General features: G+C 45.2%; 2 protein-coding genes across 6 annotated transcripts; one reads left to right on the top strand and one right to left on the bottom strand.

The window, feature by feature from the left end:
* Nucleotides 1-579: 579 nt before the first annotated feature.
* AIF1 (allograft inflammatory factor 1) lies at nt 580-4,445 on the bottom strand. Of its 5 annotated transcripts, none has more exons than XM_025990411.2 (6): nt 4,301-4,445; nt 4,047-4,108; nt 3,875-3,941; nt 3,465-3,506; nt 3,088-3,250; nt 580-929 (listed from the first exon to the last, which is right to left on the bottom strand). In XM_025990411.2, exons 1-6 carry the CDS (start codon nt 4,323-4,325, stop codon nt 824-826), a joined length of 465 nt encoding a protein of 154 aa, XP_025846196.1. In that variant the 5' UTR covers nt 4,326-4,445; the 3' UTR covers nt 580-823. The 5 variants fall into 5 exon arrangements, with proteins under 5 accessions (XP_025846196.1, XP_025846194.1, XP_072583539.1 ...); XM_025990409.2 differs by having other exon boundaries at nt 704-929; nt 3,342-3,506; XM_025990410.2 differs by lacking the exon at nt 580-929 and adding an exon at nt 2,577-2,783 and having other exon boundaries at nt 3,342-3,506.
* Nucleotides 4,446-15,395: 10,950 nt separating this feature from the next.
* Nucleotides 15,396-23,839, top strand: NCR3 (natural cytotoxicity triggering receptor 3). Its single transcript, XM_072727468.1, has 5 exons — nt 15,396-15,477; nt 21,093-21,180; nt 23,034-23,378; nt 23,515-23,622; nt 23,727-23,839. The coding sequence occupies exons 1-5, from the start codon at nt 15,460-15,462 to the stop codon at nt 23,771-23,773; spliced, it is 606 nt and encodes a 201-aa protein (XP_072583569.1). The 5' UTR covers nt 15,396-15,459; the 3' UTR covers nt 23,774-23,839.
* The last annotated feature ends 105 nt before the right edge of the window (nt 23,840-23,944 follow it).

Below are 23,944 nucleotides of genomic sequence, written 5' to 3'. Positions count from 1 at the left end.
TCCCTACCTCTATCAGGCATATCACATCTTGGAGCCCTTTGATTCTCTTTCCTCCACCAAGTTGACTTTACCCCAGAAACCCCCATGCCTCACTCCTTTACCTCCATGAGGTCTTTGTTCAGTGTTGGTCATCTTCTCAATAAGGCCTAGTCTGATTACTCAAAATTTTAATTTTCCCTGCCCATCCTGTTACCCCTGATCCCCTTTAACCTGCTCTACTTTCTCTTCTAATATCATACACATTTTAAATGATGTTTATTGTCTGTCCTCCTCCCACACCATTTTCCACAATGGTATGTAAACTTCACAATGGCAAGGATCTTTATTTATTTATTTATTTATTTATTTATTTATTTATTTATGATAGTCACACACACAGACACACACACACACACAGAGACATAAGCAGGCTCCATGCACCGGGAGCCCGACATGGGACTCGATCCCGGGTCTTCAGGATCGCCCTGGGCCAAAGGCAGGCGCTAAACCGCTGCACCACCCAGGGATCCCGGCAAGGATCTTTGTTTTGTTGACCCTCATATCCCAAGCACCTATGCCCAATAAACGATTTTTAAAGTCTTTTTTTTTATCAAAAGCATATTTTATTGATCGATTGATTGTTGATAAATTTTCACAAACTAAGCAGAGCATGTAGCCGAAAATAGAACCTTAACTAGTACCATGGAAGGCCTCTAGAGGGCCTCTTCCCGTCACTGCCCTCCCTCAAAACTAACTACTATCTTGAATTATAACAACATATATTAGTTTTACCCATTTTTGTACTTTATACAGATGGAATTATATCATAAGGGTCCTCTTGTGTCTATCTTCTTTTGCTCAACATTACACTAAGGAGGTTCATCCACGTTGCTGCATGTCTTTGTAGTTCCTCGTTGCTGTGTAATAATGGTCTGATGTATGAATAGAACCTAATGTATTTAAAAAAAAAAAAAGAACCTAATGTATTTATACTGAATGAATGAGTGTTTTAAGCTCCAGGTCCTTTGTATCCTCCTTGGTATCACCAGGGTTGTTGCAAATATTAAGAGAATTAATACATAGAAAGCATTTAGGATAATACCCAGTATAGAGTGGACTCTCAATAAGTTTAGCTATTGATTTCATTATGTTCAGATATTTTACCCAACTTGCAGTGATCTTTTCCTCATCTGAAGTCCTATATAGTTACTGTAGCACTTTTTAGGAGGCCAACCTGGCATCACCACTGAGAAGAGCCAACAGTCTGTCCACAGTATGTGAAACAAGCTGGGCTAATTGGATTATCTCTTTCCAGAATGTCAGGAAATCTGAATAGTATCCAGTGACTGGAGATGGCTAGAGTTAATTCATCTGGACCTGTTGGAGGAAAGGTCCAGGAATAGCTTCACTGAAAGCTTAGGAACTCTGAGGTTCCTGCCTTCCCTGAGATTGGCCTTTTAATCCTTTCTGCCATCCAGGGTTGCTGTATCCCCAGTATCTGTTCTCAATATCCTCCAAATACAAGCCCCCTCTCCCTTCATTAGATTCAGTTTCTGCAGCTTGTCCCCTAAAAGGACCTCCATGACTTATTTAACACTTGAATTATCAGGCTTTACTCAATAACATCAGTTCTTTCATCCATCCACCATTCCATTCATTCAAGTTTTAAACATTATTGAGGGCTTATGATATGTTAGTCGGTGGTGTGAGGTCATATTATCCCTATTTTCTGATGAAAGACTCAGAGAGGCTTAGTGATTTGTTAGGTAACAAAGACTAGTGATGGAGAATATTGGTTCATGATAATCCTTCTTTGGGGTGCCTGGTGGCTCAGTCAATACAACATATGACTCTTGATCTTGGGGTTGTGAGTTGGAGCCTCACGTTGGATGTAGAAATTACTTAAAAATAGTAAAATCTTGGGATCCCTGGGTGGCGCAGCGGTTTGGCGCCTGCCTTTGGCCCAGGGTGCCATCCTGGAGACCTGGGATCGAATCCCACATCGGGCTCCCGGTGCATGGAGCCTGCTTCTCTCTCTGCCTGTGTCTCTGCCTCTCTCTCTCTCTCTCTCTCTGTGACTATCATAAATAAATAAATAAAAATTTTTAAAAAGTAGTAAAATCTTTTTAAAAACAGAGATAAGGGCAGCCCGGGTGGCTCAGCAGTTTAGCGCCACCTTCAGCCCAGGGTATGATCCTGGAGACCGGGGATCGAGTCCCACGTCAGGCTCCCTGCATGGAGCCTGCTTCTCCCTCTGCCTGTGTCTCTGTCTCTCAGTCTGTGTGTTTGTGTGTGTCTTATGAATAAATAAATCTTTTTTAAAAAAAACAGAGATGATCCTTGCTCTTCCCCATGGGTGTGGGCAATATTTTTTTGTCTGTACATGTCCTTTTGTCCCATCTAAATTCCTTGAGATCAAGACTATCATATATCTGGAATCTCCCTTGGAATACAAAACCATCTACTGTAGTTCACACGTTACAAAATTGTGGATGGATTGCTCATATCGGCAAATCCTTGCTGCTTTTTCATCAAAGGTGCTTCACTTCTTCCCAAACCCAGGAAAACTATCCCCGCCAAATGGAGACCAAGCTAACTTGATCTGAAGAAGGATAGTTTATTTAATTTAGTGTACCTCCAGCTCACAATTCTGTGTCCTTTTTCTATGTGGGAGTCATTAGAAGCCCCATAAATCCCACCACATCTCCCCTACCACAATTCAGGGCAACTCAGAGATATCTTTCTTAGCTGGGGGACCTGCTGGCTTCTCCTGTTCTCTTGCTTTTTCCTCGTACATCAGGATTCTGGTTGAGATAGAAAGAGACAGAGGGATCAGGGGTCAGTCTTCTTGGGATAATAAATCTCAGGCTGCTGTGAAAGTCTGGAAGAGGATAGTGGCCATTATGGTAGGGGGAGGGGGAAGAAGAACAAGGATGGCAGTGCTGGGGGTGTGTGGAGACCAGAACAACAGATAGGGACAGGAATGTGGAACGGTCCCTCAAAGAAGGAAAGAAATGGTCACTGAGTAATGTGTAGGTGAGCCTGGAGATGGGGGAGGGTGGAGGAGAAAACAGGTAAGCATAGTAGAGGTTGAAACTGGACTCTCACATTTTTAGGATGGCAGATTTCTTGCCCAACATCATCTTGAGAAAGTCAGAGTAGCTGAAGGTCTCCCCAGAGCTGCTGGACACCTCCCTGATTAATTTCTTGAGCTCCAGATGGGTCTTGGGGACACCAAGTTTCTCCAGCATTCGCTTCAGGGCCATGATATCTAGAGGCGCAAAAGGAGGGGTGGAAGAAGGGAGCCTCTCTCTGTCTCTCTCTCTCTCTCTCTCTCTCTCTCTCTCTGTCTTTACCCTCACATTTCCATTCTAGTTCCTCTTCTAGGAGCTGGACCCTCTCCCAAACCACCAGGAATGGAGCACTCCAGGGGAGACCTCCCTCTTCTTGGGTCCGCACACTTCCCTGGAACACCCTTTTCTCACCGATATCTCCGTCTCCATTTAGGTCAAACTCCATGTACTTCTCTGGGTGAGGGAGAAAGCAGATAGGGTAAGTGCTGGCTGGAGGGTCTCAGGCAGGAGCAGGGCAGGGACTTGAGAAAGGGGCTGCTGACCTAGCACTAGGTGGGGGAAGATATGGAAGGGGGTGATGGGGCAGGCAGGGTAAGTGCTGGATGGCTTGAGGGGCCCTATTAAGATACAGGGAACCAGAGAGGGTGCTGAGAGGGGCAGCCCAAGGGAAGAGACTGCAACCAGGAAGGCAGGAGAGGCAGCCTCTCTTTTCCCCACCATACATGTAGACTCTGTCTCTGCTGTCCTTTCTCTGTTCTTGAGGAAATCGTATCCTCCTCACCCCCTACCCCCCACCTCAGGCCCTGCAGTTTTCCCCTCACTCTTGAAGGCTTCCAGTTTGGAGGGCAGATCCTCATCACTGCTATATTTGGGATCATCCAGGAATTGCTGTGGAAGAAAGCAAGAGCCAGGATAGGTCCCCTGGTTCCCTTAGATAGCCAGGATAGGTCCAGGTTCCCTTCCCCCTCTGGCCCCCTTAGATCTTCCTTTTACCTTGTTGATTTCATCCAGTCTGTCTTCCTGCTGGGCCTTCAGGAGCCCGAAGGCTTTTCCTCCTGAGGGGGCACAAAGGTTAATGTTTCCTCACCACCCCCCATTCCCCATCCCTCTTCTTAGCCCCACACTGGCCCAGGGTCATCACAATTCTGCCCTCCTGGGCTTGCTCACAACCTCCCTGCCCCCCGCCCCCCAGGTCTGTCCATCTCCTTGCCCTCATTTTAGGTGCTGCCTCTTCTACTTTTCCCTACCCTGTAAATCCCTGGTTTGGCTCATAGTTCAGCAGATGCTGATGGAGAGGCCCGTAGACAGGTGGATAGAGACCAAGCCAGTGCTCTCCGTCTGCTGGCTTTCCTCTCCCATCAGCCTGCTTTGAGCCCTCCCCCCTAAACTTCCCCTTTCTCCTCATTCCCTCCTCCTCCTGTCCCAGGCCTCACTTCCCCCTCAGCTTCTGCTGACAGAGCACCCCAGGAGCAAGCGGCAGGGAGGGGGGCTCTAGGATGGAGATGAGAAAATAGCATTCTCCCTGGTTCCTCTTAAGGAGAGCCCAGTCTGTGCAGGGGAGGAAGAAGCCACTGGAGGTATGGGGGAGGGGTAGTTACTCTCAGGAACAAATAAATGATCTTTGAACAAGTCAGGAGGGCAGGTAAGTCTTAAGGCTTGCATTTTGTTGGATGTCATGAGTCTGGGCACACAGGTTTGGATACACAGCCTAGGAAGGACTGACTGGGATTTTTCTATGCCGTGAAATGGGAGAAAAATCTGAAGTCCACTGGCAGATCTAGGAGGATGGCAAGATGGTATAGGATCAGAAAGGGAGACAAGCTTCATTCCCAGTCTGGGAGCTCCCCAGAGGCACTTGGAAATGTGGAAATGTCTAGCACATGAGTTGTATTTGTTTGCTTTAGCGTGTGCAATGTAATCCACTCATCATATCTTCTTTGAAATATTTAGTGAAATCTACAGAGCTCAGGAATTAGAGAATTTAAGTAGATTCTTTGGAGGAAATGAAAGTGGTGCTGAGACAGGCAGCATTTGTGGACACAAAAGCGCGCGTGTGTGTGTGTGTGTGTGTGTGTGTGTGTGTGATTTGGTGCCAGTCACCCTGGGTTCAATAGAGTGGGTAAGTAGCCTCTAATAAATGTCTTCCCCACCCATATCATTTTTCCTTTTTTTGTTGCATGGGTAGTACTTCCAGGGGAGGTGAGGATAGCATGTTCCCCTCACTGAGACATTTTTGTTTAAACTCCCTACCCAGGAATGCCTGGGTGACTCAGTTCAGTGACTGTCTGACACTTGGTTTCTCAGGGTTGTGAGATCCAGTCCTGAGGGGGGCTCCCTGCTCAGTGTGCAGTTGGCTTGAGAGTCTCTCTCTCCCTCTTCCTCTGCCCCTCCCCTCTCACTCTCAAATAAATCATCTTTAAAAATAAAATAAAATAAAAACAAACTCCCCACCCAGAGCTCCACCTACCCTCCCCCAATATAGATGGAAACACTTTTCCTTTCCCTCTCCCCCCCACCTTACTTCCCCTTCTGCAACTGGGAGTGTTCACTTCTCACTGCCCTCTCCCTAACCCATGCAGGTGGGGGAAGATGCTGGGGTAAACTCTGACTTCTGGACTTCCCTTTACTGTAACTGCTTTGTCCCTTTCAGAGAAAGCTGCAACCCTGCACTCAGGTCTCAATGCCTGGTGAGGAGAATTCATTTCCTTACTCATACATTCATTCAACAAATATTTATCAGATGCGTACTATATGCCACCTCAGTGATCCAAACAAATGTCAATTCTCATCCTCATGGACAATCTAACTGCGGAAGACAGACTATAAACATAAACATATTTAGGCACCTGGCTGGTTCAGTCAGTGGAGCTCCCTGCTGAGCAAGGAGCCTGAGATCGTGACCTGAGCCGAAGTTGGATGCTTACCAGACTGAGCACCCAGGTGCCCTGGACTGCAGTTTTAAAGAGGGTGATCAGAGAGACTTCTCTAAGAAAATATTTGAGCAAAGATTTCAAGGAAGGGGTGTCTGGCTGGTTCAGTCAGTGTAGTACATGACTCGATCTCGGGGTTGTAAGTTTAAGCCCCATGTTGGGTGTAGAGATTACTTAAAATCTTAAAAAAAAACTATCAGGGAATTATGGAAATAAGCCAGGTGGCTATATGAGAGAGGAGCATTTCAGGCAGTGGGCACAGCTAGTGCAAAGGTCCTGAGGTGAGAACATGTCTGGCTCTCTGGAGTATTTGTGAAGTAGCAGGATGGCCAGTGTAGCTAGAGCCAGGTGTGTGAGGGGAAACAGGCAGGATATGAGGCCAGATTGTATAGGGCGTGATAGGCCTTTGGGAAGGCTCTGGCCTGTATTCGAGGTGAGACTGCCTCCCGGACTCTTCTATCAAGGATGGTTTGGCAGACTACCATAGTGGGATAGAGCTTAGAGGCTCAGAGAAACTTCCTGAGATAAAGCAATAGCTGCTCTCACACGGGACAAACGTGAAAAGTAAGAGTATCTAGGAGGGCAAAAGGGTGGAGAACAAAACCCAGCCTAAACACAAATGTGGAGAAAGCCTATGAAGAGTAACAGGCAAGACATGGCCCATCCAGACCCAGGGGCCCGCCCCCTGGGTCATAGACAAGGCAGCTCCTAATAGTAAGGGTAAAGGGGATGTAGGACTTCTAGGCCAGCAAATTGCTTCAGGGGTGCATTAGAGGGCAGCTGTGAGGAATCCACTGAGAACATGGAGATAAAAGAAATAGATGGTTTGCTGACAGGCTGCAAAATCTAGATTTGAGCACAGATATGTAGAAGCTCCTTAAAATAGCGGCTCTTCCACCAGCATTACATGGAAGCATGTTAGAAATGTGCCTGGTTGGGCATCAGCCCTGACCTACTGAATCAGGATCTCTGGGGGTTGGGGCCAGACAATGGCTTTTTAACAAATGCCTCAGGTTCTTTTGATACACAGTCAAGCGTGAGAGCCACTGCCCTAGAGCAATAGAGAGGTGCATGAGCCTGCAAGGCTTGCTGAACCCAGGCTGAAGGTGTCAACGCATAAGCATGGGGTAGTGGGTTGTAGGGCTGGTCAGCTTTGAAGGAAGAAAAAAGGAAGTATCACGGAGGCCAGAGGTGATAGAGTCTAGCCAAGCAGTCAGGGAGATAATGATGAGCTGGCCCAAGAAATGACCCCATGAAATTGGAATCCCTTATGGAACTGATGCTGCGTTGCTAAGGGCCCTTATTATGATTCCATGCTCTCCAGGGGAACTGCTGCTTAGAAGTAGGCCCCCCTGGAATGTGCTCATAGGAAAAGAATACCCAGGCCAGGCCGGAAAACCTGTCTCTGTTGGGTCCTGTAGATTTATTGTCTGCTCCTCTGTTTTCCCTCTCCCAGTCTGTTCCCTGCCTCTGGAGGCTAATGTGGACAGACCCCATCAGGGGCACCTCTGGCTTCTAGCAGGTGTGGGCCGTTGGAGAGCCTAGCAGGAAAACAGTAGGAGGGAAGACATTAAACTGAGGGTGTCCATTCCTCTGGCTCCTTTCCCAAGAGATCAGCTCAGGTTGGCAGAAACCTCTACTTATAGACAATGCTTCTCTCTAGGTGACCTGAACCGCATGTCTCTATCTTCCTCCTGGTTTCAGTAGCCCAGGAGATGTCAGGTGGCCTGTGACCTTGGAAAGTAAAAAATGTACCCCTTTTTCTCATATTCCACATTACATGTGTTGCCTCATGAAAAACTACATCAAGTTTAAAGTTCTTTTTATTTTATTTTGCTTTAAAGTTTACTTACTTAAGTGATCTCTGCACCCAATGTGCGGCCTCTTGTCTCCTGGAAACCATATTGAGTAATATGGAGATTGGTCACATACACCTGTGCACAGGTGTGAGCATGCTATATTTTCACTGAAGCTACATGTATGTGTGCCCAAGTTCTGCTCTGAGCGGGTAGTCCCCAGCAATGCCACAGGGAAGATCAGGGAGAGAGGGAGGATCCAAATGGTAGCTCTGAAAAAAGCAAATATTCTTTCCCAGGATGAAAGGTCTCATCCCAAGAAGAAGAAGCTGAGCATAGGGCTGACTAAATGCACTCAAGTACTGGGAAGGATGGAGGGAGAATGTTTTCAAGTCCCCAAAGGGACCAAGAGGTGGCGGGTCTCAGAAAGTTCCAGCAAAATTCTCCTTTTCAGAATAAGTGCATCATCTTACACACACTTCGGCATTGGCAGCCCTTGAACACCACCCTCCTTCCCTTGCCTGGGGAAAAAGCAACCTCAGGTTGAGGGGTAAACACTTGCTTGACTGGAGACATTTTCAGAGACATAAGGGTGCCAAATTTTAAGGAAATAAATTTTCTTAATTTTTATTTATTTATTTGTTCATGAGAGACACAGAGACACAGGCAGAGGGAGAAGCAGGCTCCATGCAGGGAACCCAAAGCGGGACTCAATCCCAGGTCGCCAGGGTCACACCCCAGGCTGCACTAAACCACTGCGCCACCGCCACCGGGGATCCCTGGGTGGCGCAGCGGTTTGGCGCCTGCCCTTTGGCCCAGGGCGCGATCCTGGAGACCCGGGATCGAATCCCACGTCAGGCTCCCGGTGCATGGAGCCTGCTTCTCCCTCTGCCTGTGTCTCTGCCTCTCTCTCTATCTCTCTGTGACTATCATAAATTAAAAAAAAAAAAAAAAAAGGAAATAATCCATTATTATGGCAAAAGAGGAGGAGGAGCCCTTGAACTTGTAAATCTGGAAAGCCATCTTGGGCCCTCTCCCCACCCCTTACAAAGTTTTCCTGCAAATAGTTTAGAAAAATCGGTCTCATTTAAATATGAGTAACAAAAAGAAATGGACACTTGAAAAAACAAAAAATAGGGCCTGGATGGCTCAGCGGTCCCAGCATGGAGCCTGCTTCTCCCTCTTCCTGTGTCTCTACCTCTCTGTCTCTCTGTTTCTCATGAATAAATAAACAAAATCTTAAAAAAAAAAAAAATGGACATAACAACAACAAAAAAAGACTCCTGGTTGGCTCAGTTGGTAGAGGATGTAACTCGATCTCAGGGTCCTGAGTTTGAGCCCCACGTTGAACATAGAGTTTAAAAAAGAAAAAGAGCAGTTGTTGGGTGGCTTAGTTGGTTAGCCATGGGCCTTCAACTCAGGTCATGATCTCAGGGTCCTGGGATCAAGACCCACTTAGGGCTCTTTGCTCAGCAGGGAGTCTGCTTCTCCCTCTCCTTTTGCCCCTCCACTTGCTCATGCTCTATCTCTCTCTCTTAAATAACTAAATAAAATATTTTTTAAAAAGGAAGAGAAAAAAGAAATGAACAACGATTCTGTTCTTTGAGAAAGAAGATAAAAAGAAGAAAGATATCTTCTATGAGAAAGAAGGTAAAAAAGAGCAACACAAAAATCTTGCCATTTGCAATGACGTGGATGGAACTAGAGGATATTGTACTAAGAGCAATAAGTCAGAGAAAGATTAAATATCATTATTTCACTCATATGTAGCATTTAAGAAACAAAACAGATGAACATAAGGGAAGCAAAAGAAAAAAGATAAAAACAGAGACTGAGGCAAACCATGAGAGACTCTTAACTGTAGGAAATGTTGGAGGGGAGGGGAGTGGGGGATGGGGTAATTGAGTGATGGGCGTTGAGGAGGGAACATATGTAATGAACACTGGGTGTTATATGCACGTGATGAATCATTAAATTCTACCCCTGACACTAATATTATATTATATGTTAACTAAATTGAATTTAAAATTAAAGAAAAAAAAAAGAGTGGGGCACCTGGATGGTTCAGCCAGTTAAGTGTCTGGCTTAGGCTCATGGGTTCAGGTCATAATCTCAGGGTCTTGGGATTGAGCCCTGCATCTGGCTTCCTGCTCAGCCGGGAGCCTGCTTCTCCCTCTACCTCTGCCCACCCCCCTCTCTCACTCTTTGTCAAATAAACAAATAAAATAATAATAATAAAAAAGGCAACACAGGGATCCCTGGGTGGCGCAGCAGTTTGGCGCCTGCCTTTGGCCCAGGGCGCGATCCTGGAGACCCGGGATCGAATCCCACGTCGGGCTCCCGGTGCATGGAGCCTGCTTCTCCCTCTGCCTGTGTCTCTGCCTCTCTCTCTCTCTCTCTCTCTGTGACTATCATAAATAAATAAAAAAATTAAAAAAAAAAAAAGGCAACACAATTTATTGACAGATGACAACTCACCAGAGATACATTGCCAAAAGCTGGTGAAAATTGTAGCCTAAAATTCCATCATAAATTGAAAAGCAACAAAATTTGGTTGTGTTTAGCAGTGAAGGAAGGACACATACCAGAAATGCAAGTAATCAGGGACACCTGGGTGGCTCAGTGGTTGAGTGTCTGCCTTTGGCTCAGGGCGTGATCCTGGAGTCCTGGGATCGAGTCCCATGTCGGGCTCCCTGCATGGAGCCTGCTTCTTTCTCTGCCTGAGTCTCTGCCTCTCTGTCTGTCTGTCTGTCTGTCTGTCTTTCATAAATAAATAAAATCTTAAAAAAAAGAAATGCAAATAATCAGAAAACATGGTAGATAACGAGAATGGGAACAGGAAGAAACCAAAAAAAAAAAATACAAAACTATTTCAAAAATGAACACTACATTTCATGGAAAAACACAGACATGATACACATTTGTAATTTTTATTTTTTTATTTCTTAAAGATTTTATTTATTTATTCATGAGAGACACACAGAGACACAGGCAGAGGGAGAAGCAGGCTCTATGCAGGGAACCTGACTTGGGGATCGATCCTGCGTCTCCAGGATCACACCCTGGGCTGAAGGCAGCGCTAAACCACTGAGCCACCCTGGCTGCCCTACGTTTGTAATTTTTAAAACAATGAATGACTTGTGAACTTTTCTTCCTATTTTTAAAATCTGAGTAGTTACTATCATGAACAAAAGCAACTGAATGCTTTTACTGTATTGATTGAGAGTCACATGGATTTTCCTCCTAATCTCTTAATGCAATAAATTGTATGAACAGAATTAGGAATTGCATGAACAGTGAATTACGTTCCTAGGATAAAGACTGCTGTTTGGGATGCCTGAGTGCCTCAGTGGTTTAGCGTCTGCCTTCTGCCCAGGGCGTGATCCCAGGGTCCCGGGATTGAGTCCTACATTGGGCTCCCTGCATGGAGCCTGCTTCTCCCTCTGCCTGTGTCTCTGCCTCTCTCTCTGTGTGTCTCTCATGAAAAAAATAAATAAAATCTTAAAAAAAGAAAAAAAGACTGCTTGGTTAAGTTGTTCCATATTATTTATTCAATTCTGGTTTAGGTTTGTTAATCTTTTTATTAAGTTCTTTTTTTTTTCTTGCATCTAATTATGAGTGAAATTGTTTTATCATTTTACTTTCTCAGATTGCCTTTGCCTGGCTTACATTAATCTTATGAAATAAATTGAGAAACTTTTCCTGTTTCCTGATCATTAGAATCACTAGAACAATCTTTATATGATTGGAATGATCTGTTTTTCTTTTTTTTTTTTTTTTTAAGATTTATTTATTTATTTTTTATGATAGACACAGAGAGAGAGGCAGAGACACAGGAGGAGGGAGAAGCAGGCTCCATGCCGGAGCCCGACGTGGTACTCAATCCCGGGACTTCAGGATCGCGCCCTGGGCCAAAGGCAGGCGCAAAACGGTTAGCCACCCACGGATCCCCCTGATTTGTTTTTTTTTTTAAGATTTTATTTATTTATTTATTCATGAGAGACACAGAGAGAGAGAGGCAGAAACACAGGCAGAGGGAGAAGCAGGCTCTTCGCAGGGAGCCGGATGTGGGCCTGGGTCCTCGGACTCCAGGATCACGCCCTGAGCCAAAGGCAGGAGCTAAACAGCTGAGCCACTCAGGCGTCCCTGGAATGATCTGTTTTGAAAATTTCATAACTATCTGGGCTTGGTGATTTTTTTTGATGGCTGATTTTTTTTCTAAGTTATTTATTTATTTATTTATTTAACTAGTCTCTACATTCACTGTGGGGCTCAAACTCACAACTACTCCTCCTCCTCAGATCAAGAACACACACTCTTCTGACTTAGCTAGCCAGGCACTCCATTGATGATGGCTAAATTTTAAACAATTGATTCAATTTCTTTAATGGTTATAGGTATATCAGGCTTTTAATTTTTTTCTTAAGTCAGTTTGGTCATATGTTTTTCTAGAAAATTATTCATTTCTCAAAATTTACAATGTAAATATTTACTGTATCTGACATTATATTCCCTTTAAATTATTTATTTGTGTGTGTGTATGCCCTCTCTCCCTTTCTCCTTTTTTTGTGTAATCAATTTGGTCAGAGATTTTTTTTTTAATTTTTATTTATTTATGATAGTCACACACAGAGAGACAGAGAGGCAGAGATACAGGCAGAGGGAGAAGCAGGCTCCATGCACCGGGAGCCCGACGCGGGACTCGATCCTGGGTCCCCAAGATCGCGCCCTGGGCCAAAGGCAGGCACCAAACCGCTGCGCCACCCAGGGATCCCAGAGATTTTTTTAACATTAGTAGTCTTTGTAAATATGTAGAATATTACATATTTTATATATATGTAAAAATGTTTTCTGCTCTATTGTATCTTTTTTTTATGTCCCTAATTTCTAAAAGTATCTTTATTATTTTCCTCAATTTCTTAGGATTATTATGTGCTCTTTTTCTAATTTCTTGAATTATCTGTCCAACTCAAAGATTTTCAAACTGTCTTTTTCTTTTTCTTAATGATTTATTTGCTTATTTGAGAGTAAGAGACAGGGCGTGTGCTAGAGCACATGTGCATGGGGGAGGGGCAGAGGAAAGGAGAGAGAATCTCAAGTAGTCTCCCTGCTGAGTGTGGAGCCAGACTTGGGTCTCCATCTCAAGATACCAAGGACATGACCTGAGCGGAAACCAAGACCAGACACCCAACAGACTGAGTCCTCCAGATGCCTCACAAACTTTCTTTCCTAATATACACCTTTATTTTCGTCCATGAGTTGTTCTAGCTCATTCCACAGCTTAGATAGGCAGTATTATCACTTTCAGTTCAAAATATTTTGAATTCTATTATAATATTTTCTTGAACATTTGAATTACTTAGGGTTTCTAAAGCTTAAAAATACATTAGAAAATACTTTTAAAAAAAGAAAATACTTTTAAAACTTTCTAGGCATGTAATAAATATTCTTTGTTATTGCTCTTAAATTGTTATGGCTTTTGGTTAGCAATTGTGTTCTATATGATTTTGATTCTTTTTCTAAATGTCTATGTTGTACCTGAAAAGTGCATATTTTCTAGTTTTTCTAGGATTCTATATATTTCCCTTAGATCAAACTTGTTTACTATCTGGTTTCACTTTCTTTGTCTTTAGTAATTATTTACCTGTTTGATTTACCAGTTTCTGATGGATGTGAATTAAAGTTTTCCTTTCGGGGCACCTGGGTGGCTCAGCAGTTGAACATCTGCCTTCAGATCAGGTCGTGATCCCGGGATCCTGGAGTTGAGTTCTGCATCAGGACTCCCTGCAGGGAGCCTGTTTCTCCCTCTTCCTGTCCATGCCTCTCTTTCTGTGTCTCTCATTAATGAATAAATAAAATATTTTAAAAAATAAAGTTTTCTTTTAATAACATAGGTTAATTTTCTTTTTTCTTTTCTTTTCTTTTTTTTTTTTTTTTTTTTTTTTTTTTTTTTTTGAGTAAAGAACCTGGCACAGAGAATCTGAGGGCATCTGGGAGTGGTCCCAGCCAGCCTGATAGAGTCTGGGAAGGCTTTCCTTGGCTCCCAGAGGAAAAATGCAAGTGCTTTGCCAGCCTTGACTCATTCTCCCACCCAAAAAGAAATGGGGGAGAAAGAGAAATGAGAGATGGGCTGAGGGAAAGAGAGGTGCTGGGAAAATGTAGGGAAAGATGGGGAGGTGGAAAAAGATGTAGAGAGAAATGAGGGAAGAGCGATGGTTGGAGAGATAGGTACCTCACAAATAGAAGGTGCTCACCAAATATTTGTTGAATGAAAGAATTAGTGAATAAGCAGATGTACCTGGGGGGACAGAGTAAAGATGTGGAGAGAGACGTGGGTTGTGGATAGAGACATAGGGAAAAAACAAGTGATATGAATAAAGATGTGGGAAGAGGGGCAGTTGGATGGCTCAGTCAGTTGCATATCTGCCTTCAGCTTAGGTCATGATCCCATGATCCCGGGGTTCTGAGATCAAGTCCCCTATCCAGCTCTCTTCTCAGCAGGAAGGCTGCTTCTTCCTCTCCTCTGCTCACCCGCCCCTCGCTCCCATGCTCGCTCTCTCTTAAATAAATAGATAGATAGATAGATAGATAGATAGATAGATAGATAAATATCTTTTAAAATTTTTGGTGAGAAGAGTCATGTGCAGAGATGTGGGAGATAGGACCAAGAAGGGGCAAGGTGAAGAAAAACATAAAAGAAGAGGTAGATGGAAAGCCTAGCATGTGGAAAGAACTCAATAAGAGCATTGCTGAATAGATAGATGAGCCTCAACACTTGGAACAGAAGGTATGGAATGGATATTGAGAAGAAACCACACTATCTGTCAGAGAAGCAATTGTACTAATTTCATCGTGAGATGACAAGGGCCTTAACTAGATATGAGAATTAAGAGGTGGGAAGATGCTTGAGATATTTCAGAGGCAGGGCAGCCCCGGTGGCGCAGCGGTTTAGCGCCGCCTGCAGCCTGGGGTGTGATCCTGGAGATCCGGAATCGAGTCCCACGTCAGGCTCCCTGCATGGTGCCTGTTTCTCCTTCTGCCTGTATCTCTGCCTCTCTCTCGCTCTCTCTGAATAAATAAATAAATCTTAAAAAAAAAAAAAGAGAGAGATATTTCAGAGGCAGAATCGACAGGACTTGGAGACTATTTGGATGGGGCAATTGAGGGAGAAGGCAGAAAAATAGAAATCCCAGGTTTTTGCGTTAAGTGATTTAGGTGGATTGTATTTCCATTCACTGAGATGAGGAATACCAGGAGGCTGACCCAGTTTGGGTGGACACTGATAATTTTGAAACACCTGTAGAACACTCTGGAGGAGATGTCTAGAGGACAGCTAGATATTCTGGACTTGGCTCAAGAAAGAGGCCTCAGGGGAAGGTATAGACTGTGATGGAGATATAGATTGGAGACTGGACAGAGAATAAGTGGTGGTTAAAACTGTCTATGACAGGATTGCCTAGGTAAGCCCCATGGTAGATGCTCAATATTTGTTGAATGAAAGTGAGAGAGAAAGAATACAAAAATCCATCAACAGTGGAATTGTGTGAAAGCACATATACAGGGTATAAGAGTCTGGAGGGACTCAGGCCTAATTGCTTTTATGTTCCTAGGAAAGAGAGGGAAGATTCCAAAGTGAAACAAGTTCCATGGTCACATGATCTAAGGTGCAGAATCAAGGTGATGGCTGGAGTAGACAAGGTAAGCAACTGGGACATTAGTATATCGAAAAATCATTTGTTGGGGTACCTGGGTGGCTCAGTCCATTGAGCATCTGACTCTTGATTTCGACTCAGGTCATGAGTCGTGGAATTGAGCCCCCACTTGGGCTCAACATGGAGTCTTAAGATTCTCTCCCTCTGCCCTTCCCCTCATCTTATACACACTCTCTCTCTAAAAAAAAAGAAAAGAAAGGGCAGCCCTGGTGGCTCAGCAGTTTAGCACCTGCCTTCAGCCCAGGGTGTGATCCTGGAGACCCCGGATCGAATCCCACATCGGGCTCCCTGCGTGGAGCCTGCTTCTCCCTCTGCCTCTCTCTCTGTGTCTCTCATGAATAAATAAATAAAATTTAAAAGAAAAGAAAAATCATTTGCAAGACATGTACAAGGATGTTCATAGGTGCCTGGATGGCTCAGTCAGTTAAGCATCTGCCCTCAACTCAGGTCATGATCTCAGGGTCCTGGGATGGAGCCCTGCATGGGGCTCTCTGCTCAGCAGCAAGCCTGCTTCTCCTTCTGCCACTCCCCCTGCTTGTGCTCTCTCCTTCTCTCAAATAAAGAAATACAATCTTAAAAAAAAGGGAATGTTCATACAACCCATTTGTACATCATCAGGTGAGTGGATAAACTGTAGTACACCCATATTATAGAATACCACTCAGCAAAAAAAAAAAAGAAAAGAAAAAAAAAAGAAAGAAAAGAAAAGAAGAAAAAAAAAGAGCAAACTACTGATACATGTGAAATAGATGAATCTCACAGACATTATACAAAATGAAAGGGATCCCTGGGTGGTGCAGTGGTTTAGCACCTGCCTTTGGCCCAGGGCGCAATCCTGGAGACCCGGAATCGAATCCCACATCGGGCTCCCGGTGCATGGAGCTTGCTTCTCCCTCTGCCTATGTCTCTGCCTCTCTCTCTCTCTCTCTCTCTCTCTCTCTCTCTCTCTCTCTGTGTGTGTGTGTGTGACTATCATAAAAATTTTAAAAAATGTTAAAAAAAATGAAAGAAGTCAGATACAGGAGTATATACTATATGATTACACTTACATGAAGTTCAAGAATAGAGGTATAATATAGGGGTATGAATCTATAGGGGTATAAATCAGTGATTGCTTCTGGGAGAAGAGAGGGATTGACCAAAAAAGAAGCATGGGAGAATTTTCTGGGGTGATGGAAATGATCTGTTTCTCACTTGCAATGTTGTTTACAGGGGTGCATAGACATTGAACTAGACGCTTAAGGTCCGGCGCTTAAATTTTTTTTTAAAGATCTGTGCATTTTACTGCATATATTTATATCTCAGTGTTTAAAAATATCATTTACATGAATATTGTCTCCCAGAAAGATGGCAGAGGTTGAAATAGATAGGAAGCTGGGAAGTTAAGTGCCTGCTCTTGGTGAATGGGAAGGAGATTAGTCCATGTCAGCAAGGAGACTGAAGGTGGTGAGGTCTGATGCAGGAGCCTCAGAGAAGCTGTGGTTAGAGGTTAAAAGTAGAACATGGGAGCTGCTAATTCTTTGAAAATGTTTATAAGGACTTGGCTAAAGGAGAAGGCACCCACATCTCACCACTACTAACACAGGATCACTGTACTGGGATTCCAGAGTTCCTTCTGTGTCTTCATTTCTGTTCCTGCTCTGAACTCTGAGTTGTGTTTATTGGTCCTGACCACCCACAAGGCAGCTCATAGGGAGATGTTTAAAAAGTTAGACCAGATGGGCCGCCTGGCTGGATCAAAGAGCATGTGACTTGATCTTGGGGTTGTGAGTTCAAGCCCTGTGCTGGGTGTAAAGATTAATTAAAAATAAAATATTTTTTAAAGTAGGTTTAGAAAGAAAGGAGTTAAATTCAAGATGTGTGTGCATCCACTTCACAACTTTGTTGGTTGCCTTTCTTCTTGAGTCCCCAGTAAAAGTTTCTTTGGAAAAAGTCCATCCTTGGGCTAATTAATGCAACAGTTACCATCCTGCAGGTTAAAGTTCCCTAGAGATCTCAGAGCTATAGAAAAGGGGCCCAGGGGCAGCCCGGGTGGCTCAGTGGTTTAGTGCCACCTTCAGCCCAGGACCTGATCCTGGGGCCCTGGGATCGAGTCCCACGTGGGGCTCCCTACATGGAGTCTGCGTCTCTCTCTGTCTCTCTCATGAATAGATAAATAAAATCTTTAAAAAGAAAAGAAAAGAAAAGGATCCCTGAATCTACACAGTATACTAGGATTTATTCTAGATGGACTTAAAAAAAATCCAAGTACAGGGTTCCTGGGTGGCTCAGTCAGTTATGTGACTGCCTTCAGCTCAGGTCATGATCCCAGGGTCTGGAGATCGAGCCTCATGTCAGGCTTCCTGCTCGGTGGGGAGTCTTTCTTTCTCTCCCCCTGATCTTTCATCCCACTCGTGTGCTCTCTCTCAATTAAATAAAATCTTTTTAAAAAATCCAAGTACAATCTTTGGAATCCACATTTTTGGAAATTGGAAATCTTAGGTAGAGACAAGAGGTGGAGAGAGCAGGATACACTTGAGTTCAGACACAGCTGTAACAATGGTCATCCTAGCCCCAAACTGAGGAGGAACTGGGAGCTAACATACACAGAGCATCCCATACAGTGGAGTCTGGAAACTGACAAGATATTACTCTCATCGCACAGGTGTGAGTAGTGCAACCAGGACTCCAACTTCGGCTGACTTTACTTCTAAGCCACATTGCCCTAGGACATGGAGCAGTGCCATGTGTGTGTACTGTGAGAGTATGGAAGTTATATCTTTAGGCCAGGTGCCCATCCCAGCCCCACACCCTCACTCTACTGGTGACGATCTCCACTCCCTCCTCAAACTGCAGGCTTCTCATACATAGGTGAGTAGAAGAGACAATGGCCTCTACATTGACTCTTTGGGGGTGGAGATGGGCTGTTGATAGGAAGAGAGGAGGCAAGGCAAGGTAACGTACTGGGCGCAAGGAAGCTGGAGTTAAGATCCATCCGAGAAAAACCACCTTTCTGCGACTCAGGGTGAGGAAAACCACCTCCCCCTGTTACATGACCACCAGGGGGCAGCCCTTGCCAGACCATGGCAGGTCCATTTCCCATCCTCGGGTTAGAGGCCCAGAAGAGGAATGGCTCTACTCTACAGATGGAGAATGGCTGAGACAGTCCTCCCCAGATGATGAGGCAGGTGTGCTTGTGCAGGTGGTTTGGAGAGGTTAAATAATTTATTCAAGATCATATAACTAGTTTGTAGAGAAGCTGGTATTTGAACCCAGGTTGATTTCAAGCTAGTTTTTTTTTTTTTTTTTTTTTTTAAGATTTTATTTGAGAGAGAAAGAGAGGGAGAGGAAGAGGGAGAAGCAGACTCCCTGTGGAGCAGAGAGCCCGAGACCAAGACCCTGAGATCATGACCCCAGCCAAAGACAGCCGCTCAACCAACTGAGCCACCTATGCATTCCCAAGCCAGCATTCTTAACCATGACACTGCTGCTTCTCCAAAAGAAAACTCCAATCACTACAGTGAAGAATAGGAATTGGAGTTTACCGATGTATTGTGAAACAGAGCTAGAAACAGGGACACAAATGATGATGTTTTGGAAAATAGGTGAGGTCCGGAACTGATGACCAAGAAATAATTCTTGAGACACTTTTGGTGCAAAATGGTGTTTTGTTTTTTTTTTTAAGATTTTATTTATTCATTCATGAGAGACACACACAGAGAGAGGCACAGGCACAGGCAGAGGGAGGAGAAGCAGGCTCAAGGCAGGGAGCCTGATGTGGCAATCAATCCTGGGACTCCAGGATCATGCCCTGGGCCAAAGGCAGGCGCTAAATGGCTAAGCCACCCAGGGATCCCAAAATGGTGGTTTTATTAAAGCAGGGGGACAGGACCCATGGGCAGGAAGAACTGCTGCCCCGGCCTGAGGGGTGGCTGATTATATACCTGGGAGTTGGGAGGGGTTTGAGGATAGCGTACCCTCTAAGGAATTTGGAAGCAAGGTTTCCAGGACCTTGAGGGGGCCAGCTATTGTTGGGAAAAGGTCACTTATTACCATCTAATAAAACCTGAGTCATGAGACCCTTCAGATGTGTATGGGTGGGCTATGTGCTTGGGGGATGATTGCCAACATGTATCTTGGGGGATGGAGATAAAGGAACTTTCTAAAGGAATTTTTACATGTTTTTTTTTTTTTTTTTTTTTTGAATTTTTACATGTTAAAGTAGACTTGTAGGATCCTGGGGGTCGGGCTAAGATTACCTTTTACCCTTAGCAAAGTATGACCATTGAGGCAGTTGAGTCCATAGTGGAAGGTCCCTCTGCCTGTTTTAAGGACTTGTCAATGTGCTGCCCTGGCCTTGTGCTTTTTCCTCAGCTAGTCCTCTGTTCCCCCATCACAAAGGGAAAAAGACGCATTAATATAAAAAGAGCCAGAGAGAACTGTATGGTAAAGGCTGGGCCCATACCTCATCTAGTATTGTGCATATAATCCTCCTCTTCTAGGTGCTGTGCTATCTCATGTAGGTGTGTAATACATATACAACAATGTGTGGTGTATTCTTTTTTTTTAAGATTTTATTTATTTATTCATGAGAGACACCCCCACACACACACAGAGGCAGAGACACAGGCAGAGGGAGAAGCAGGCTTCCTGCAGGAAGCCTGACATGGGACTCGATCCCAGGACCCTGAGATCATGCCCTGGGCCAAAGGCAGATGCTTAACCAACTGAGCCACCCAGGGGCCCCTGTGGTATATCCTTGTACCAATCCTTGTATAACCTTGGAGTTACGAACTCAAAGGCTTTCCTTTGTGTCTGTAAGGATATTTTTCATGTAACGGGCACTTGGTAGTTTCTCAAGAAATGCTAGCTAAATAGTGAATAAAATAATAGAGTGGGTTTACCAGTGGGTGACAAGTGCTTGCAGAGCACCATAAGTAGAGTAGACCCCAGCAAGTGGTATATTCCTTTAATGGAGATCTGAATATGAATGAGTCCAGACCTCTCCATCCTTCGCAATCACTCAGCCAAACCACTCAAGTCAACAGGATCTAAGTAAAACAGGTTGATTGCTATGCAAATGAAGCTTCCAAACAAAGTCCCTAGCAACCGCCTGCCACCATCACCAATCAGCTTGCTTCTCCTAATCCCCTCAATTATAGAATTTCTAGAGCAGCTCTGGGGGCGGCCCAGCCTAAAGGGAAGGGAACAGATGGGGTGGCCTGGGCACCACTGAACTGAGGCGAGGTGGAAGTATGTTAGCTCTGAGCACAGGAGGGTTTCTGGAGGCTTATTATGGTCTTCTTGAACCTCAGGAGGTAGGGGAACCACATCCTGGTCTCACAGACCCACCCTACTGTGAACAGCGATCTAAGCCCCCCTTTCCCTCAAACACTTAGGCCACTTGACCATGTGTTACCTCCGCCTCTTAGTGACCCAGATACTGCCTTCAGCAGCATCCTCTCTCCTCAGTGAGGCATGCATTTGATGCCTGAGGTCCCAGGCAGTCGAAGTCCTTGATAAGAGATATGTGAGTCCTGTGTGTATCATAGGAAGCTACTAACCTCCATCTGGTGACCAAAGGCTTGGCCACAAGCAGTAGGTTGCTCTTTCTCCACCCAGACCTTACTTCTCAGGTCCCCTTTGCCAATTGGAATACCCTCTGACATGACCTGGATGCTGTTGCTCATCTTCATTGTGGTCCATCCAGGTGAGAGAGCTTTCTTCCAGAACCCTGGGAGTGTGTGGGGCTGGGAAAAGGGAGGATGGAAGAGGCTGACATTGAGGCCTGAGGTGGGTGGCTGGGAAAGGAGAATGGGAGTGGGTGGGGTCTTCTGGAAGTCGAAGCAGTGTGGACACCCCCAGTTCACAATTCCTTCCATTTCTCCATGTTGCTACTGGGAGAGTCACACCCCAGTTTCCATCCCAAACATCCTTTCTTCCCAGCCACCATCTTGGTAAGATGAAGTTGAATAACCAGTATAAAGGGCTGGAGGGGAGGAAGAGGTGAATTTTTTTTTAAGGGGTCAATTTTAATTCGATGAGCTTAATAAGCCTATTAGGCAAGGCTTATTATCTAGAGTCTAGATGTAATTAGGAGTTTGGAAGACCTAATTAACTCTAAGGGAAGTTTCTTAGTGAAACTGATTTTAATTAACTGAGAGACATTAACTATCAGCCATATCCATGAACTTAGTGTGGACATCAGGCCCACAGCTTTATTATTATTATTTTTTTAAAGATTTTATTTATTTACCCATGAGAGACACACACAGAGAGAAAGACAGAGACACAGGCAGAGGGAGAAGCAGGCTCCATGCTGGGAGCCTGATGCGGGACTTGATCCTGGGACCCCAGGACTACACCCTGGGTCAAAGACAGATGCTAAACCGCTGAGCCGCCCAGGGATCCCCACAGCTTTATTATTTTTAAAAGATTTTATGTATTTGAGGGAGAGCAAGCAAGTGGGCAAGCATGAGCAGGGGTAGGGGTAGGGACCGAGGGAGAAGCAGACTCTCTGCCGAGTAGGGACCCTGACACAGGGCTTCATCTCAATTGAGACCCTGGGATCTGACCTGGGCCAAAGGCAGACAGATGCTTATTGGACTGAGCCAACCAGGGGCCCCATCAGACCCATAGCTTTAGCATCAGCTGGGAACCTGGGGCAATTTCTCAGGCCCCCCACCCTAAATCTACTGAGTAAAAAACTCTGGGGGTAGGGCCCAGGAACCTGTGTTAACAGACCCTCCAGGTGATTCCAATAGGCTCTCAAGTTTAAGAACCTCTGAAACAGAAGAATGACAGGTAAAATTCATGAACTAGAGAATCTAATCGGAGATTTTACTAATTGCCTTAATTAATCAATTTGGATGAGTTAAACAGGGATTTCAATCAATTATAGCTGTGTCTTCACCCGAAGACTTTATTAGTTTATGCTCTTTAACAAAAAGGCAAAGTAGCCAGGGTGGTGTACTTATAGAGTATGCCTTTGGTATGAAAAGAATACCTGGAGTAATATAGTTAATTATTAGTTAACTAGACAGCCACATTCATTAATGAGCTCCAATTTCAATGTAACAGGTTGAGTTTCAGCAAGATACTACGAGTGAATGTAGTTGGAGAATGATGGGATGTGGTGAGGATGAGAGTTGGTATAGGAAAGGATTTGAGGGATCCCTGGGTGGCGCAGCGGTTTGGCGCCTGCCTTTGGCCCAGGGCGCGATCCTGGAGACCCCGGATCGAATCCCACATCGGGCTCCCGGTGCATGGAGCCTGCTTCTCCCTCTGCCTGTGTCTCTGCCTCTCTCTCTCTCTCTCTGTGTGACTATCATAAATAAAAAAAAAAAAAAAAAAGGAAAGGATTTGAGAAACTATCTAATTAGCAATGTTAAGAAACTAGGCTGGTAGAGAGAAAAGGGTTTTATGAGGTACCAAAGTGCTTGTTCCTCTGGATACTCCGTGGGTGGGGACACAGTCGGGATGTTCTACTGCAAGCTCTATTGTCCTTTCCCACCCTATATTGTAACCGGGGAGGTTTCTCTGGGTCTTCTCTCTGCCTGCCAGGATCCTGTGCTCTCTGGGTGTTCCAGCCCCCTGAGATTCATACCCAGGAGGGCACTGCTGCCTTCTTGCCGTGCTCCTTCAATGCCAGCGGAAGGAAATTGGCCATTGGCTCTGTCACGTGGTACCGGGACAAGGTGGCCCCAGGGAAGGAAGTGAGGAATGGGACCCCCGAGTTCAGGGGTCGCCTGGCTCCTCTTCCCTCTTCCCGTTTCCTCTGTGACCATCAGGCTGAGCTACACATCTGGGACATCCAAGACTGTGATGCTGGAGTCTATGTGTGCAGAGTGGAGGTTCTGGGCCTAGGTGTTGGGACAGGGAATGGGACACTGCTGGTGGTAGAGAAAGGTGAGGTGGGAGGCCCCCCTCTTCCTGGAAGTTGGGAGTGTTTCCCTGAGGCCCTAGCTCTCTGTCCCTCCCTGGGCTTGTGCGTGCTTCTTCCTTAGGGCCCCCTCCTCCCCTTCCTTCTATGGTCCCCATGCAGGATCTCCTTGGCTAGGGGCCAGCACAGTCCTCTTCCTTCGGGCTGGATTCTATGCCTTCAGCTTTATCTGTGTGGCCATGGGCAGCACCATCTATTACCAAGGCAAATGTAAGGAATGGGGCCAGGGCAATGGTGGAAGAGAGCTGCGGGGTGGGGACGGAGACCAGCAAGAGGGCTGCGGTGCCCGGCAACTCCTGTCCTCTCTCCTGCAGGCCACAGTCACCTGGGAACACGCTGCCATTTCTTAGGTGGCCTCTGATGAGTGATTCCAGACCCTAGACATCCAACCCTCTTCAAGAGACCCCAATAAATCCTCCTCTGCCCCACCACTAATGTCTTCTTATGAGTCTCCTGTACTTCTTTTTCCATTCTTGATACCCGAATATGCTCCTCCCCGGGGTCCCCCGACTCTTTTTTTTTTTCCTAAGGT

Source organism: Vulpes vulpes, chromosome 1 (assembly GCF_048418805.1).
Source record: "Vulpes vulpes isolate BD-2025 chromosome 1, VulVul3, whole genome shotgun sequence".
Classification (NCBI taxonomy): domain Eukaryota; kingdom Metazoa; phylum Chordata; class Mammalia; order Carnivora; family Canidae; genus Vulpes; species Vulpes vulpes.
Note: the sequence above shows the minus strand (reverse complement) of the source record. Positions and strands in the feature narration are given on the sequence as shown.

Excerpts from the sequence above, each read along its gene's own strand:
- AIF1 (XM_025990409.2), bottom strand. The coding sequence starts at position 4,325 with ATGAGCCAAACCAGGGATTTACAGG. Across the intron at positions 3,251-3,341 it reads AGAGGAACTAGAATGGAAAT|ATATCATGGCCCTGAAGCGA; the intron begins GTGAGGGTAAAG and ends TTGCGCCTCTAG. Across the intron at positions 930-3,087 it reads AAATCTGCCATCCTAAAAAT|GTTCTATTCATACATCAGAC; the intron begins GTGAGAGTCCAG and ends TAAATACATTAG.
- NCR3 (XM_072727468.1), top strand. Across the intron at positions 21,181-23,033 it reads CTTCATTGTGGTCCATCCAG|GATCCTGTGCTCTCTGGGTG; the intron begins GTGAGAGAGCTT and ends TCTGCCTGCCAG. Across the intron at positions 23,379-23,514 it reads ACTGCTGGTGGTAGAGAAAG|GATCTCCTTGGCTAGGGGCC; the intron begins GTGAGGTGGGAG and ends GTCCCCATGCAG.